The following is an 18,154-nucleotide window of genomic DNA, read 5'->3' on the forward strand; positions in this document are numbered from 1 at the left end:
ACTCGCACCATCTTTTTATTGATTTCCGCATTTTCCGGTCTGATCAATAAAATAGTCGTTTTACAATTGGGTTTTGTTTAGGAGTAAGAACAATTTCCGATAATGCATACTACGCGTATTAAACAATAATGCCCAGATAATTCAGCATGCTGCTACAAAACTAGCTATCAGCGCGAAAATAAGCCTAATTAATCCGTGATCATATCGCAATCGACTAGAAAGCGAAAAAGCCGGTCAAGCGCTACCAGCCGGAAATACTGTACTGTCCCTACAGTTTCTGAAAGCGGAACAACTAAAAACCAAAACGTCTTGTCAAAAAAAAGTCGTCAACTGCAACCATGCGCAAATAAAATGCAAAAAAATAGTGCAAGCCAACACAGAAAGCGGGGGCAGTATTGCAGATATATCCAAAGAATTTTAGGGGAAGCCGGTTTTCCACGTGAGATCCACTATTATTAATGTAATACCGGGTGCACTGCTACAGCAGGATATTTTACGTCTTTACAATGATACAGTTCCTTGTCAGGCAACATTCGTTTTTCATGGCACATCCATAATCACCCCTTTCCTTTTCCACGCACAGAGTTTCACGTATTCTTATGGAACTGTGCGACATAAGTGCGCTTCGTGGTTTCCGTCTTGGATGAGCGGTGCAGTTCAACAAAGCCGGCAAAACGCTGAAAGCGCATGGACAGGCGCTGCACGACCGAGGATTTCTCCTTCATTGTACGACTGTACACCGAATAGGCGGCGTGTGAACTGTCCTCCTCCACGTCCACCTCCTGGATCGGCTCGATGGATTCGCGACGGGAACAGGCCGTTGCCGGTTCCTTGCAGCGGTAGCTACTGTGTAGGAACAGCTTCGATAAAGGCAAAATATCGTCAGTCAAATCGTGGAGTGCCACATGGCGATACCCTGAAAAAACAGAGACTTAACTGCACTAGTAACGTAAAATGCGTACTTTGTACATTGTATATATACTGAACAATTTCATCAAAATCGAGCCATTTTTATGATTTCTGCCAATAATTGTATCGTTTACAAATGCAAGTACTCTGAGCAAACACTGCTGTAACCAGTAACGACTGTTAATCATGCGTTTTTCGGAGACAGGTTATTTTCAAAAGTGCAACATTCGGTTGTAATACAATACTATGCTACAAGGATTGATTGCGTTGACGTTCGCGGCTTCGACATGTGGTAAAATGTAGGAAGTCAATGACTCTGCGACGCAAGACCGAAAAGCGGAAGCGATTTCCGGTGAGCTGATAAAAAAGCGGAATAGGACGAACCTGTTTTGAATAGGGAAAAATGCAAAGTACGTTGGCAGACCAGCTGATTTGTGCTGGCATCGCTGACGAGGAAACGCAAAAACGCCAATTCCGGATTAACGATCTGCAAAATGAATACAGGCATAGAGCATCAAAGTATTAATTTTTATCTGCTGTTGACTGACCTCGTGAAACCGCATGCGTAATAGAAGACGTAAAGTCTCTGTATTTACGGTATAACTTTAGGGAAAATACCGACACACGCTGCATTACACGGGCCGGGTTAATTCCACAGCGACCGTAATTACTTTGTGTATTATTTTTGAGCTGAACTGCTCTCTTCCATACCTCAACGCTTAGGCTGTGCATAAAAATAGGATTAACGGAATTCTTCAAAACACATTTGATTTTATGCCGTCGTGGCTCGGCGCATCCATCGTACACTTCCAGTTCCACGGCAGGACTTCCGCTCATCAGGTCACCTAATACGTACTGACCGGAAACAACCTAATAAGTGTAAACAATTAAGAAAATCTTACAACCATCTTTTTTTTAAATATACTAAATTTTGGGTCTCAGTTATATTAATGAATTGGCGTTAAAAGTTTTCATTTTATTGTAGCATATGCAGTACTTAATGTACGCATTATTAATCCTACTTGAAAGTTGAAATTATCATGAACAATGCAGTTAATTAAAATATACCATGTCAGGTTAGTATATTATGGAAAGGAGCTTTGGAATTATATGCATAGAGCACTAAACTTTCATAGTTTGAACTTTCATAGTTTGTTTGTCGAGAGTTCCGTTTAAGTGACCTTTGCAGCAAAATCCCCAAAGAGACAAAAGACATGTGCCACAAATTAAATAATGCATTTATCTAATAATGTGTAATACCGTGCTGCATTTTAATGGCAATGGGATGCAATTATGCTCGGCAATACCACTTTAACCTTCCCGATTATTACCGGCTTTTTAGTCTGACAGGTATTGATTATCATTAAGTGTGCAATTATCGTACATTTACGGAATAAGAGGGCCGCTTAAAAGCCCCATGGATAAACAAGGACATTAAGGCATTTATGCTGATCAAGTGATAATTGTCGGGCCGCGCGCCCCGACCACAGTTAAGTAGTTTACCGTAATCTGGCATTCCACCGGCTTCCGCTCGGCCATCTCCTGTTTACCGAGGATAAAGCCCGGCCGGCGAACGTAACCACAGCCACCGGTTGTGGCAAAGAGTGCGTTATTGATCTGCATGCCAACATCTGCGCCATGGACAGTGCCGGAAAAGCAGAAACCAGGTCAATTCATTCCCATTTTTGCCGGCAAACGGTAATGTGTATATGTGTTACCACTTACCGGAAGTCTGACAGTTAAGCGCCGACATCTGTATAAATAAAAAAAACAATTTGGTCTAGTGGAGTGGAATGATGGGCCAGAAATAATTGTGCGCTTAACTTAACAATGAGGTTCATGCGGCCTATGAATACACTGTCGTTACAAAATGTTGTTAGATAGGCTGTCTATTGTATGTGCTGTTTCTGTTAACGTCTCATTTACTCTGCTGTGTACCTGCACGCCGAGGATCCAGGCTGAGATTGGATTGAAATTACTGGAATCGATACGCGTGGCTGCCGGGTAAACGCGGATTATGGATGATGCTACCAATGTAATCACCGGCTAAAACGACGAGCCGGTCAAGCGTTAAGGAAACCGCATTTGTAACATGATCAGCGCAGTAGCATCGCGATCTGACAGAGCAGGGTCAATGCCATTGGGTATTCCGATAATAGATACGAATTCGATTTACATATTTTCACGGTCATGAACAATTCAGGGAAATGATGTCAAACCCGTTATACAATCACCAATTTCCTAACAGTACTTTCTTTGTACGATAGAAATATACTTCATATGTGAGTCACTTCAGAACATTTCAAACCTTTAGCAAAATGTTTTGCGCAATATTTTGACTGTTGACAAAATTTTCGCTCCATTACTAATTTTATTATGAATGATTTGCAATTTTGCATAATTATTGTACTACAGTAACCACTGTGTAGGAAACACTTTAAAATACACCGGCAATTAACTACAACAATGCTCTATCTATACATGGTCAAACTTGCCGCACCTTGTACATGTGCTAATGGTACAATTGACGAACTACGCTACTGGATTCCCTAATCACAGTGTTTTTCTAAATCACTAAGCGCTGCGGCTGCGAAAAACAGTTACTTACTGTCATTATCTCATCAGTTAAATTATTGCCTATAAACCTCGATATTGTGGTCGAATTACACTATCAAAATGTCCGTCAAATTACGACAGTGGGTGTACTAATTTTTTTCGGGAACAGGGAAATCTAGTCCAATCTTGTGTACTGACTGGATAAACTACAAACCCTAATTTCTTGATAGATGGCACTGTAACCTGCTCTAAATGTTTGTGGTCGTAAGAAAAAGGATATGATTTGAACGCCTCCGGGGCCTTCTTGGCCAGTTTCCGGGCGGCCAGCTCATTCATGGACACCACATGGAATTTCCCGGGTAAATGGTATTCCAGTTTGGGCTGGAACTTCACCGCTTGGAAGTACGTGACCAGATTGGACAGTTCCACGGCCAACGTAAATTTATCCACCTGCAGTTAACAAAAATAATACGACAAGACTGTGCATGTCTGTTAGGTATCTGTTACCACTATCTGCTTAGACTGCAAAACAAAGCCAACAAAGCTTGCTGCTTTAAATTCAATAGTCGCATATTGGGCTCAAAAAAGACATTCCTAATTTTGATGTGCTAAATTATTTCCGTTTATTGTTACTGAGTTCTTCGCCCTTTCAATATTAAACACTGCTCAACCGGTCAGAAAATTACTACCATAAATACTTCCTTGACATGTTTTTAATTTAAAAAATTTTGTAAATCAATTCGTTCTTTGATTTTCACCTGTTTCCGGCTTTTCCGATGGTAGCTGCCCACCGTACTGCTGGAGAGTTTCCCGCTGACCGCCAGCGGAAAGCGGCCCCGCGCGTACTCCGCCGACACCGGACTGGATATGTCGCAGACACCCGAATCAAAGCTCTCCATCTCCGCGCCGCTGTAGTCGCCGGTGCATTCACTCAGCCGGCGGACACACATGTGCCGGGTCATGACGGGCGACGGCGCCTGGCCGGCCTCCAGCTCGGCGCCCAATGCGCAATCACCGCCGGGGTATTCGTCCAGCTCTATATCATCAGAACATAGGGAATGATGGGAGACAGGACATTAGTCGCGCTCTGATCGGATCATCAATATCCGGGCCTTGTAAAGAATACACTGCGGCAAATAATATACAATATAGCAGTATTACCATCTCCGCTGACTCCCCAGTTTTCTAGGTCATCATCCAGCGCCGTGTAGCCCACTTCGCCGGAAAGGCCTGATTCGTCACTCATGGATGACTGCCGGCTCTGAAGAAAAAACATTGTGTATGCAATCTGACAAAGTAATTACGGAATTCCTGACCGTAGCTGCAGTTGTGACACTTTCCGATTTAGCAAATCAGGCAATTGTCTCCGCTTACTTTTATCCACACATGTATGAAAAATTTTTCCGTGAATCTGAGTCGTTACTTCTTGACTCAAAAAACCGAAGACTGCCATGCATGTTTCCGAATTCAAATCAAAGTGTTGCAGTAATATATAGTGCAGCATTCGTGAAGATCGGTGTTTAAAAAAGTCACAAAGTGCTTGCATAAATATAAAAAATTTCGTGCACTACTATGGCACAAATGGTTCATGTTTGCCACTGGTGATTCAGAGTCTAAAATAGTTGTTGCGATTTTTGAGTAATTTCATATCAGTTTACCTTGTTTATTTGCTTTATAGCTATAAGTAAATAACCTAATATGCCACTGGAAGAAATTAAGCAAATTAATTAAAAGCACCCAGTGAACACGAACTACACAAACGGGTTAAGTTAATTTCAGTATCTAAATCATTCAGTTTAATTGACAATAATTTTGCTGATGCACTGCATAAAGAAATGTCGAGGCCTGATGAATAAATTGCATTGATTCCTGCTTTGTTTGAAATGTTGGCCCACATGCTGTCGCATTATTGTCGGCTTAATGCCTTTTATACTAACCACAGGAAACTCCCGGCAATTCAGTTCATCTTGAACCAATTTTTTGCATTTGATGAGGATTTTATGTTTAAGCTGTGCCGGAGATGGAAACGGGCAGTCCGAAGTGGGGAAGTAGGTCTTGTCGGGTAGATAATTTCGGAATAACTTATCCGCGAAGATTTCCTGCAATGGCGTATGTGTCAGCAGTGATTACGGCACCGGACATGAGTCCATTCAATTACTGCCGCGCCGGTGTTGCACCGTACTACGGATGTAAATACAGTAACATACGTACTTCGAAAATCTCAGCCACTTTACGCTGCTGTACCAGGGAGCAGTGATTCTCAATCGATAGGATTACAGGATAATCGGACGTTACGAAAGCTGTCCGGTTGATTTCTTCCACGATTTTCTGAAGGATGATAAAATGACAGTTAATGGTTATCACTTTGTATACATGTGTGCCCTATAACCAAGTAAACACATACAACACCACAATCGGCAAGATCACTGTTAAACATTGCCTTTATGTAAGAGATTCTTAGCATGTCAAGCACTACTGTGTTCACAACACTAGTGTACATACTTGGTGTTAAAAGCATAGTCTTGTATCTTTCTTAAAGTCAATAAATACCGCGACAAGCGCCGACAACTTAACTGGCTACTTATATAACACCTTTTTATTTTCGAAAAATAATCATGACTTATTCGGTTTGAATTGGCTACGAGCACATCAACAGGAAGATGGAAGGGACTGTTTTACAAAGCGCTAGCGGTACAGATAACTAGTGTGATCAATAATTATTGCATATGTGTCCAATCATAAGTGCATTTCAGCATAATTGTGTTTTCGCAGAGCGAGATAGATCAATCTTTTACTCACTAGCAGTTATAGTGACAAAGAATTATTTATGAAGTATTGCAGAAATGCTATTATAAAGCTAATTAATAATATAACTGAATGGAAATGTGCGCAGCTTCAAGCTTAGAGCTTCAAGCAATGAATTAGCTTCGAGTGTTGCGCATTTGACAGTCTACCTGCACAATTACAGTAACAGCATAGCACCTATCGCGAGATCTTTTATGCAAACTTAAATCAGCTATTTACGCGGTTTCGAAGTGTATGTTATCCATGCGCAAGCAAGCAGAGAGTCACATGCAAAAGGTTATTTTAAAATATAATTTTTAAAGCGCAAGAAAAAAACAAACACCGATTGGCAACTGTATCATGAAATTTAATTTTCCGGTATCTTGCAACGATAACACTAACCTTAAGTGGAACTTTGGTCGTCAGCGTGCGGCCATGGTAAACCACCGGCAGTCCTCCCTCTCCATCCCAGCAATCCAACTCCACACAGCGGAACCCCTTCAGCAGCGCCTGTGAGTAATTATAGGCGGAAGAGTCCCCTTTGAGCTGATGTCCTGTCAGATACGTATTGTGCGAGGAGGCAATGATGTACTCATTAAAGGGCCAGTGCATGTCCTAATCCACACGAAGAATTCAGCCACGACAATTAAACACCCCGTAATAAGCATGCATTGGGGGGAAAGTGTCAGCACGCATGTGTGCAGAGTACCGACCTTATCGCTGCACGGCAGTTCCTCATCAATCATGAACATGCCGTCGTCGCGGATCATCTTGGCGAACGTGGCAAATGACATTTGGCGGGCATCACGCAGGTGTTGATCACTTTCGTATTTGTCGATGAGATCCTCCACTTCCTGATTGCTGAGCGGGATGTCTTGGTGTTCACGGAAAAATTCGCACAGTTTATTGACGTCTAAGGCGGTGCGCCGGCGCGGTGGTTCCACACCGGCGGAATTGTACAGGACACTGGCGGCGCAGACGGCATCAAAGATCTGTTGTGTGTCCGCGGGTGCGTTGCCTATTATCAAATGTTATTAAAATACAAAATTACATGTACACGTACATGTACACCCTTCATTTACAGTAAAATTCCGTACATAGTAATGAAAAAGCTTTCTCAACTTTCTACAGCAACAAGATAAACCAACATCCCTTTTTCAAGTTTCTTGCCATACCGTATGTGCTGTTGCATGATATAATATAATTATTATACACTTGCAATTTCATCTTTAATTTATACAATTTTTCATGACCTTTGTAGGATCCAGTGAACATACCTATATTATAACATGCTTAAGTGATTGCTCGCATGAAAACACTTTCAGGTAATAAAGTTTGGTAATATATTCTGTGTTCCATTAATATTTACGTGGCAGAAACAGAGAAAGAAAATAATTCTTTATACCAGAATACAATCAGCTCGGAATATTAATTTTGCCGGCGCTCCGAATAACGCAGATCGTACCATACTGTCATAAAGATGCTAGGGCAGCTGTTGTATTGTGTGCGATTTATCTAATTTATGGAAAGTTACGCAATATATTGGGTTTCTGTTTGCATCGAACGACTCCAAACTGCAGTAATTCAAGCGATCTTGACCCTGACCACTGCTTTGAACGGCGCGTTTCCATGTCGAACGGTGAAAAACAGTCCGGCAGTTGCAGGAATTTGATTTAAGTGGCCGGCATCGGTTCTTTAACCCGGCGTTATTATGCGCTAAACTGCGGGATGAACTTGAAAAATGGCATTCAATAAACGGCCGCACTGTGAGGGACACGGTGACGGATCATAAATCAGATGGATGCTTTCCCATCGTTTTATGAGTCTAATCGGAATGCCGGGTCTAGAAAAACACGGCACGCATACTTTGTTCCCACTCGGAATGCGTTCAAATATCCGCTTCAGTGTTAAATGAAATTCCACTTAATTATTTACCAGCAAAGTACCATAATCGCATCTGTAAATGGGAAACTTTTTGCTGAGCTGCACGGAAATGTTGTCAGGTCAGGGCACACCTACTGTTATTACTGTCCGCACAAAAACGATGAGCTTAATTATTTACAGAATTCGTCTGCTTCTATCTATTGATGCAGCGTATTGAACCATTTTCCGAATTTACATTTCCCGAATATCGCATCCGCAGTTCCAGTAATGTATTCAATTTTCAAGGATTTTCTTCGACTTTTCTAAATGGCTCGGAACAGCTGCTGTTCCTTTGACAATACTTTTGCTATGAAAATCAATTTTTGCTTGAGTTACCAAAGTGTACAACAGAGGCGCTGAAATAACAGACTGCCACATCTGTGGAATGATAAATACAACTCCAGTAATTAATGCTTGAAAGTAAAAATGCTTTCCAGCGTATTTCTGCAGCCTATCCGGATTTTGTAGCGGATATTGAGATTTCTCCTTTTTTTGCATCACGAATATTGAGTTCTAGCTACATAGTAGAAAAAGCCAGTACTCACGTTGCTTGAGCGGAAGCGGCCAGCACGCGCTGGGTGGGTCGGTGTTCATTAATCGGCAGAAGATCTCGCGCAGATCTTTACGGGATTGTGTGAAGAATGTTTCGCATAATTCGCCAAATTCAAAAAAGTCCAATCCGTGCAGCGTTTCCGCCATGTCGGCAAAGCCCTGACTGGTGCTCACGCGACGCAGAAGAAGATCCATTTCCGGTGCGCAAGGCGGCTTGAGTGCGCTGCACCGCAGCAGCGTGTGCATATGCTGCAGATTGGGCTCACTTTGCCGGCGATTCTTGTTCCGATTGCCCATCGTCGTCGGCTGCAGCGCGGGAGAGAGTGTCAGTGATCCACTCGAGGCATCTTTCTCCCGTAATGCTCGGGTCGGTGTACTGACGCGTCGTAGAGGAATGGGCGAAATCGACGCTGACGATCCATGCACCTACAATTTTTTATGAAAAACGTCGTATTATACATTTTACGAGTGCCGTATTAAGCAGCTGTATGAACAATAAGAGAAGCTGGTCATAATTTGTTCACATTTTGGTTAATTATGTCATTCTCACCAATCGCATAATTTTTTTACTACCAGCAGAAGTATGCATTTGTCCATGTTTCTTATGTACGAGTACTAATATTAATAATTATTATGGTGCCAGATTTGCGACATACCTCGACTGCGACTGAGCCCAGTCGCGTGCATGATAAGGCAGCATTAGCGACAGCTGTGGCTGTCCTGTTCACACTGGCACCCGCAGACAAATCTTTCCCGCCAAGTGCCTATAAAAGCAATCAGAACCTTACTACACAACCTTTGGAAAATGTATAAATTTCACCGTAGCAATTCAAAAGGACGCTTCTCAACTCTCAGCTATTTATAGTCTTAGATCTTCAGAATTGCATATTTATATAGACATAAAACGCTCCAGAACAAACGCGGCAATATTAGAATTTCCACACTACAGCCGAAAAGCAACGGAAATGCAGTGCATTATTTAGCATTCGACTTGCGTAAGCAGCGCCTAATCTTAGCTATAGGGTGCTATTGATTTGGTGCTGCGCATTTGAGTACAAATAAGGTGTAAGATGACACTTGTTTCACAAGAATGGGCCCCATCCATGTGTCATGCTGCTATCCCACTAAATGTCAAGGACAAAATTGTCAAGGTGATGTAACGGGCCGGGCGTGATTGCCCACCCATGGAGCACAGAGCCGGCATTTTGCAGGATTTTCAATTCCCACAAAAGACCGAGCAAATTTATCCAGATTTACCAGCTGCTGTGCCGATGAATGATTGGTGCAGACCTTTTACGGCAAAATGCGGAGACCGCCATGAAGATTCCCCGAAGGCAGGAAAGGAGAACCACTGGGTGGGTGGCGTGCGAGCATTAAAGATTAATAAGATAAGTCTATCCTTACAGAAAAGTACGTTCCGATTAACTGACAAGCTGGCTATTTAATATTACATATTAAGATCTTTTGATTTCCCATAAAAATCGCGAAATAAATGAGTATATGAATAATGAACATATACTCCATTACCTTGGCTCTTATACGCCTATATTAAACGCATTCTCTGTACACACGATACATAAATATACATGATGCACAATTCGAGAAACTATCGTGGATTCTTCGTAGCGATTAATTAAATTCACACAACTTTATCTCAGTAAAATCGGCAGAAATTTATTCCAAGCGTACACGGTTCCACATCTAATGCACGGAAAATTTTACCCAGGTGATCACAGTGTTACAGATCGAACGCGCATGCAGCCTGCATCGCTCAACGCTACGATTTACTAGTACAACGATTTTTATTTTTGTTTCTCCCTAGCATTTTTCATCCAAACTCACCCGAATCGTTGCGGCAATATTCGGTCCATTTTCCCGGCTAAACTCATTAGCCTGCTGCAGCTGAAAGTATGTCTTGCGTAACCACGTACTCTTGCGATCCATCCGCGCCATACGCACAGCATCCTGGAGTTGATTAAGAAAGACATCGGCACACTGCCGGCTGAGGACCAGTGTCAGAGCCTTATTGTCGGCTAACAAACAGCCGCCGTAGATCACCACTAACACCACTAGATCATCCACTTGAAACCCCTCCAACAGACAACCACCACCGCCGCCGGCGCCACTTCGCTGCACGAACAGCTCCTTGATCAGCGTTATGTCCAGTGATCCATTACCGGCACTGACACCGCCGCTCACGGGCGGCTCCCCTGGACGTAGCAGTGGTTGTGGCCGGCGTTTCAGCGACTGCACCGTGGTAAGGCTGTTGCCGCTGCCATTGGATGTCCACCAGCCGGCTTCTATCCACACCAGGGTCAGATTATCATCGTCGATGTACAGTTTATACGGTGTCGGATGGGTCAACTGGTCCCGTCGGATGTAGCACGTGACGCCGATGCGCGTCCAGGCCGGCGCGGGGGGAGGGGTGGGTGTGCCGGCATGAACGTCCTCCTCAACGTCGGAATCCGAGGCGGCTCCGAGCTGGGGCGGCACTGCCAGTCCAGATAAGGATAACCATACCGGCTTGAGATCATCCGCTCTGCAAAAGGGGATTCCAAATATATCACATTATCATTCATCAGTGTATCATCCCATGGAGGGAATGATTTATGAAACCCTATATCCCTTCTGCATTGAACTGTTGAATAACTCGCTTATGTAAACAAGCGGATTATAACCCGACCCGGTGCTTATTAAAGCGACACATCCGCATCCCAAGGTTAACTCGCCTTCTCTCTGGTCTCTCTTTCTGGTCTTCCCCAACCCATCGAAAAAATTTCAACAACGCATGCGCGGCTGATTTACAATAATATCCCAAAGGTCAACTCAGTGTTGACATTCTAGGAATGGCTCCGAAAAAAAGAAACATACATAAACACTTTGGCTAATTGTTTGTGTGTGTATATGATAATATATCCGGTCATGAGTTGTACAGTACATGTACATGTAGGCGCGCTAACGCTAGGATATTGTTGCAGCTGTAAAGTGTGAACTGGGCTGTTATGGATTCTGGAGTGTTTTTCGTGTTTGGCTTTTGTTCACGTGTGCCACCCCATTGATCAACTTCAAGTGTGTTATTACTAGTACTCTGTATATGTACAGTACAAGAGTGTGACAGATACATACGCTTATGCGAATAATCAGCAACCGATATGTCTGCCGGTAAAAATATAATTATAACAAATATTTGCATGCTAGTAACTGAACCATTAAGCAAGTATGTGTAATACAAACTTCATAGGCAAGTACGCATTTAGCAGGTAAAAAAGACTTTCAGTCAGTTCACTTTCAGAAAAAAGGTAAGTTCACGAATTATATTGTTTAATTTATTTTATACCTATACCGTAAATTATCAAACATAAATTTTCGAGTGAAACTGTCTGGAATTAATTTTTCATAACATCTTCCTTTCGACTTTGCTTAGCAAGCAAGCCAATCATCGTTTTTCTGTCAAAAATGTTGTGCTTTGATATGAGCACATTCAAGCGCTCTTCCCAGGGACATTCCATCATCTGGGTGTTCTGTATGTATATACAGTACAGTACATATACAAATGCGCAGCGCAGAACAGCATAAACTGGTTACCTAACAGCAGGGGCGTCATAGAGGGGGTGTCAACCGGCAATTTTTCGGAGTTTGACTCCCCCTGTTTTTCAAAACCGATTGCCCCCCGTCAAAATTTAGAAGAGAACAGACAGAGTAATACTGAAGAGAGCAGACAGAGTATGTTTTTCAAAACCGATTGCCCCCCGTCAAATTTTGCCCCCCTGTCAAAATTTGACACCCCCCTTTTGCCGAACCTGTGACGCCCCTGCCTAACAGCACTAATTTTCTGACCCTCAACTATCCTCTCAAATTACCAGTAAATTCCCCCGTATGTCAAGCATAAAAATCGCATAAGTTTATGCGTCAGTAGTCACTGCTGTATTCCAGCACAGCCAGATGCTGGCCGGAAAAAAAGCCCCAACCGGGGACGTAGAGAGTAGACTGTATTTTCAGCACTTGTGTAACAGTCTAACCAAGCGTTGGTTTCCTTTCAATTTGCCCCCAAGGAAGCGTAGTAAAACGATAATCCCCAAAACCAAAGTGTTATAAAACCTGTTCATAAAACGCCAATCATAGGCTATAGATGATGCTGTAATCAGTTCTTAAAAAATCGTTTATATACATATATTTGGAAGATGCGCCACCGCAGCAGTTGTCCCCATGGAAAAGCCGGCACTGGCTTGTTAATGGGCGCACACTACCGGTTACAGACTGCATCGATTAGCGGCTGCCGACGCCATGTGCCGGAAATGCTTCCTTACGTGCGCCATTGCAGCTACTGAAAATTGTGCTATTCTGTTTTTCCCTCATTTGCGTATTTTGATAAGGTGCAGTAAAGCATATTCATTTGTTCAGGAAGACGTAACATCACCACAAATTATTAGTGCGTAGCTCGCGGCTTTCTATTTCATCTTTGCTGACTCCATTAAGACTGCTTTCTTGATAAGCAAAAGCTACAATGTATATATCACGTAAACAGAATTTATTTTTCGTTATTTATAGGGTTTGAACACGTAAATAAACAATAACGTTTCAAAATTTGTTAACACTCATGCAAGTTAGTGCGCTTACATTATACCAACAATAAGAACATGTCGCCGGTTGGGAAGATTAACGACGTTTCGGGAGAGACAATTCACTTTAATTTGGGCGATGTAAATTCCCTTGAATTACCCCGCCCCATGTCTGACCGTGAACATTACGGTATGGACATCCTATCCCCGATGTAATTACCCGCTGAACTACATAAGCCTGTAATATGGTACCACATTTGTGTGAAGTGGATCGTCCGTTATCATAATTATAAGGGAAAGTGCACATAGTTTGCGCTCGCTATCCGGCTGTGTGAATAATTTTTTATTATGCGCTAAGCAACATTACAGCAGTGCTTACTCAAGTCCTTTTACAAGACTATCCGCTTCATCCACATCGTAATTGGACCGCAAAGCATCCACTAAACGGAGCAGAGCCGCTAATGTTTTTTTGCGGTCAGCATGGCTGGTTTGCTGTAGTATGACTTGCGCAGTCCACTTTGGAAGCTGAAAATCAATCAGATAAAACTGCAATTGTTTGCATATATACACTTATTCAAAAATTCTTTATGGTTTAGCAACATTATGTGTTACTCCGAATTTTTTTTGGAAAAACAGCGAATTGTTTGTAAAATAATTAGGTATATGAAAGTTTAGAGAGTACAGACAGCAATCGACAGCAAAACGTGACTTTATATGAAATACGATGCGATATTTACCTATATTGGCATTATAGAGTATGAATAACTTCGGTTATCAATAGTGCAGTGCTCATCTTTCTGTAGCATCTCTACCATATCCGTACTAAGGCTATCCTACTCCGACTAAGTGTAATTATTCTAATGATATTTTGTTCACCTTTATCTTGACATTCTCGCCCTCTGTCTTTGCCTTATGAATTTTCAGTGCAATCTCCTCGGGAAAAGTCGTAATCCACCTATCTAATTGGGACCTGGGCCAATTAGCAGCCCGGAAGCTGCTGGAGAGCGATGACTGTCCCGGTCGGGAGGATTTAGGATTTTCCATTGGTTCGCGTTGTTCTGCGAAGCAAACACCGGACTGACCTGCAGCGACAGGGAAGATGTGTACTCGTGCAAGTCATTTTTACCCTAGCTAAAATTATACTACAATATATAATCGCATATGTAACTGGGGAAATGTACAAAGAAATGCCATGACCGCAAAATCAATATAAGTGTGATATGACACTAGACGAATGTAGGCCAATCTGTCAATTTACTTACAAGCGAAGGAAGAAATATTATATGCATGCATACTGTGGAAACGGAAATGGTAAAGTTGGTCAGCAGCTAGGCAGATGCCGGGAGAGCCGGCATGTTTTTTATTACCATTTACATGGAGAATTAACATGTCCATTCATCATGGCTGAGTAATGTATCATTTTTGGTACTTATGCCTTAACTGCAAGACGATAGTTGGACATTTAGTTAAAAACAGAAAAAGCAATTTTTTTGATTAATCTTTGACACTTCCTGTGCTGGGTTGTGTCATTATGCGTTAAACCCAAATGTACGGCTTCGTGTTACATACTGCACAAACACTTTTGTCTATTGCCCCAGAAAGACAAAATTTATGACAGCTACAGAGTAAATGTATAAAAAGGTTAACTACTGTATATAGTATATAAAATAATAATTTAATCATAAAGTATTCAGTGGCAATTAAGACATGTATAAATGAAAAAATGAAACAGTATCTTCCAGCAAAATTACAATCAAATTACTATAACACCGGATCTTAAAGCAGAAATCGCCCAGCGAGTCTACGACATTGTCTCACTGACCGTGAGGAAACAACTTTGTTAGCCAAAGGTTACCTCACCTGCAAGATTTTTAGTCACTTATCCGAAACACGATTATACATGTAGGATCAGATCATTGCCATCCCGTCAAGAAAACCAACACAGCATTTGTTACGTCATATCAAATAATCCACGGAGCAAAGTTAAACGGCCATCGACAATACGGGAGGGCCATAGGTCAAATATAAATGGTTATTCTGACACCCGAATGTGGCCATGAAGACGAATTAAATATGTAGTCCTCATCACCACCGGCTTGTTTTGGATCCCGCCATCTCGCTAATCAAGCAACTTCCTATTTAACTTATTGGCTTCTGGGATCACCATCAGCAAAGAAGAGTGCGCGGAAACGCCGACGTATAATCATACAAGCGACGGCTCTGCACTCATCGCGCCTATGGCACTGTATGACCGTACGTGTGTCGCCGGAAACGGCGTGGGAATTAGGAAGACGTTGCGATCGGCGCTGTGCCTATGATCACTGGTGTTGCAGTGGATGCCTTACGTTAGTCAGGATACTGGGATACGTAGCAACACTGGTGATACCATACGCATGTATGATGTAGTTACTACGAATCCTGGTATTCATACATGAATAAACAGGTTGTATAATTAACGATAGCCACTCGATACGGAGAACCGTTACCCACCCCAATTTTTCAACTGGTGTTCATATTAACTTTCGAGACAAACTCCAAGTAAAGATCAGCTGATGTTATGCGGAAGAAATTCAAGCTTTTACACACTATTGGTAGTGCCACTGTTCTTTCCTGTTAATATCGCACAATACTTTATTTCAGGTATTGATTAAGTAACTACGACAGTTATTTTACATATTGTACCTGCATATTAACCAATAATTTTATTCATTTGTTACTTCGTCGTTATAAGTAATAGAACCGAAAAAGTGCGGCTCCTTCAAGCGTTATTACAAACAAATTATTAAGTTATTATTGCTAATAACTAATACTCTTCGGTAATAATATCGACATCGTATTCGGTTTCGGCATCGATATAATATTTTACAATACAGTAAATCTTCCAGCCGCTTAGATATTCGTCGTGTTATAATGTGTACTCATGTTATAATTATTATGTACTTACAATGCAACTGCTAATCTGCAGTTCAGGAGAATACGTCGACCGATAACAGACTCTGTATAAGACCACGTATATTTTTATTTTTTTACGTGCACGAGCAGATTTTCATAAGCACGCCACATTTTTGTCCGTCTATTTAAGCACGAATCTGACCGTGACGATGGTTATAACTTAAACTTTTCATTACTAACTAGTAACTACTGGAACAAAACTAAAATTCTGCAATGGTACCCGTCACTATCCTGCATAATTATACTCGTACTATCAGCCTCCTGTCAGTTTTTAACACCACCCATGACCTTATGAAATCAGGCACATTTAACTAGAGGTTCACTAACTATGTACATAAATCAAAAGGGGAAGCAAGGTAGAATAATACAGATCTGTCACGCTCACGCTTAACCTGCTGTTGTAAGTTTGACGTTTCTTGCCTCGCTGCTCAACTTTAAATGTAGTATTACTGTTTAAAAATTTTATAAATACTTACAATATATATATACAGTATATTGATATATCTATACTTCTATATTGATAACATATCAATATGAATAATGGTTACAAAGAACTTGCAAGCTGAGGCTTGCTTATCAGTTATCTGATAGTATACCAATTAAAATTTATTTTAAATATTTTCAGATAGGTATTATTTTTGTGCTAAAAACATGTACAGATTTAAATGTGCGTTAATTTTAATCTAGTGAAAATTTGGGTTACTAAAGGTATGCAGTTGCAAAATATGTAGTTATTATTTAATAGGCAATAGTCACCAGAATAACAAAAGTGCAGGCGCTAAAAGATTGATTTCACATAATTATTGCGCAGTGCAACATAAAAACTCACCCAGAGGTACATTGCGTCCATCTCTTTGATCGCTTCGTGCGCCTGCAACCAACTGCAGTAAGCGCTGATGAAAGCTGCCCATCAACTGCGGGATTGTGGGCATTGTCCACTATAGAATTAGATGGCGTTTTTTGCTCCGGTTGTCTTTTACATCAATTCGGGCCTCGATCTGAGCAAAAAACCACAAATTATCGCATCTGTAAACCAATTATTTCGACTCCTGTCAGCGCATTCCCCAATTACTGTGAATGCCACCAATGCGCGGCATCGGATGGGATCTGGGATACACGCGTAACAATGCCACTTATTGTATGATGTGGCACAAAAAACAACTGCACTGCGCTGCCCCTATTGCAGACAACGTCTTAAAGCGGCTAACCATAAGAGCTGCAGAGCTTTATCGAGAAGCAGCAGTGTGTACGTACAAAGACTCTGTGGTTAATTTTCGTCGTAAGACGTCTGCGTGGATAAAGTGCACGTACTCTCATGCAGCATTTCATTCTCATCAAATACTCTCGCATCCTCTGCTCGTATAAAATATTTGTATTTTAAGTTTTTCTAATGAGGTTTTTTAAGTACTGCGTCGCGCAGGGATTGCGTTATATTTTGTGTACTCGTAGTTTTATATTCTGGATAAGTACTATCATAATCATATGTACAGATACAGTGTGTTAGAATAATTATGGAAATCGCCGGTAGACTGCTGGCGGCCTACCGTTTGGCACTACGAAATGCCAAACGGTAGGCATCAGACGGACAAAAATTTACAGACGTACAGATACAGATGTGTAGATGATAGTGAAGCAGTATTTCCATGATCCAGCGATACAGAATTTATCAGTCAGTGTAAAAAAATAACATTTGGTATATTTCCGTTTGTGAGCGTTATTGATTAATCATATTGTTGTAGACGCAATGTGGTAAGAAATGATTCAGAAAACCATAAGGATTTGGTTACAATTTACAACAGTAAGAAAAAACGACCCGAAATACCACTATACACTTGTAATTCGGAATTCCTAATTGAACAAAGCTTCACATGGAGACATTGCCCATTGGAAACCACGTAACCTTAATTGCCATCCTGTTA

At 41.6% G+C, this 18,154-nt stretch overlaps 1 protein-coding gene across 2 annotated transcripts; it reads right to left on the reverse strand.

Moving 5' to 3' along the window:
• Positions 1-7: 7 nt before the first annotated feature.
• On the reverse strand, positions 8-17,115 carry LOC129580876 (1-phosphatidylinositol 4,5-bisphosphate phosphodiesterase epsilon-1-like). Of its 2 annotated transcripts, none has more exons than XM_055471603.1 (19): positions 17,065-17,115; positions 14,160-14,365; positions 13,663-13,808; positions 10,567-11,263; positions 9,381-9,488; positions 8,718-9,150; positions 6,963-7,267; positions 6,652-6,864; positions 5,677-5,793; positions 5,403-5,564; positions 4,627-4,726; positions 4,224-4,501; positions 3,744-3,915; positions 2,848-2,942; positions 2,635-2,662; positions 2,413-2,540; positions 1,621-1,779; positions 1,294-1,396; positions 8-916 (listed from the first exon to the last, which is right to left on the reverse strand). In XM_055471603.1, the coding sequence occupies exons 2-19, from the start codon at positions 14,325-14,327 to the stop codon at positions 588-590; spliced, it is 3,741 nt and encodes a 1,246-aa protein (XP_055327578.1). In that variant the 5' UTR covers positions 14,328-14,365; positions 17,065-17,115; the 3' UTR covers positions 8-587. The 2 variants fall into 2 exon arrangements, with proteins under 2 accessions (XP_055327578.1, XP_055327577.1); XM_055471602.1 differs by lacking the exon at positions 17,065-17,115 and adding an exon at positions 15,144-15,492.
• Between the last annotated feature and the right edge of the window lie 1,039 nt (positions 17,116-18,154).

This window comes from Paramacrobiotus metropolitanus, unplaced genomic scaffold (genome assembly GCF_019649055.1).
Source record: "Paramacrobiotus metropolitanus isolate TYO unplaced genomic scaffold, Prichtersi_v1.0 Parri_scaffold0000005, whole genome shotgun sequence".
Lineage (NCBI taxonomy): Eukaryota > Metazoa > Tardigrada > Eutardigrada > Parachela > Macrobiotidae > Paramacrobiotus > Paramacrobiotus metropolitanus.

What these genes read in the sequence shown, in the direction of transcription:
- LOC129580876 (XM_055471603.1), bottom strand. Translation starts at nt 14,327, where the DNA reads ATGGAAAATCCTAAATCCTCCCGACCGGGACAGTCATCGCTCTCCAGC. An exon ending in GCGAGAATGTCAAGATAAAG is followed by an intron (nt 13,809 to 14,159) that starts GTGAACAAAATA and finishes ATTGATTTTCAG; the next exon opens with CTTCCAAAGTGGACTGCGCA. An exon ending in ATCGGAAAAGCCGGAAACAG is followed by an intron (nt 3,916 to 4,223) that starts GTGAAAATCAAA and finishes TGTTAACTGCAG; the next exon opens with GTGGATAAATTTACGTTGGC.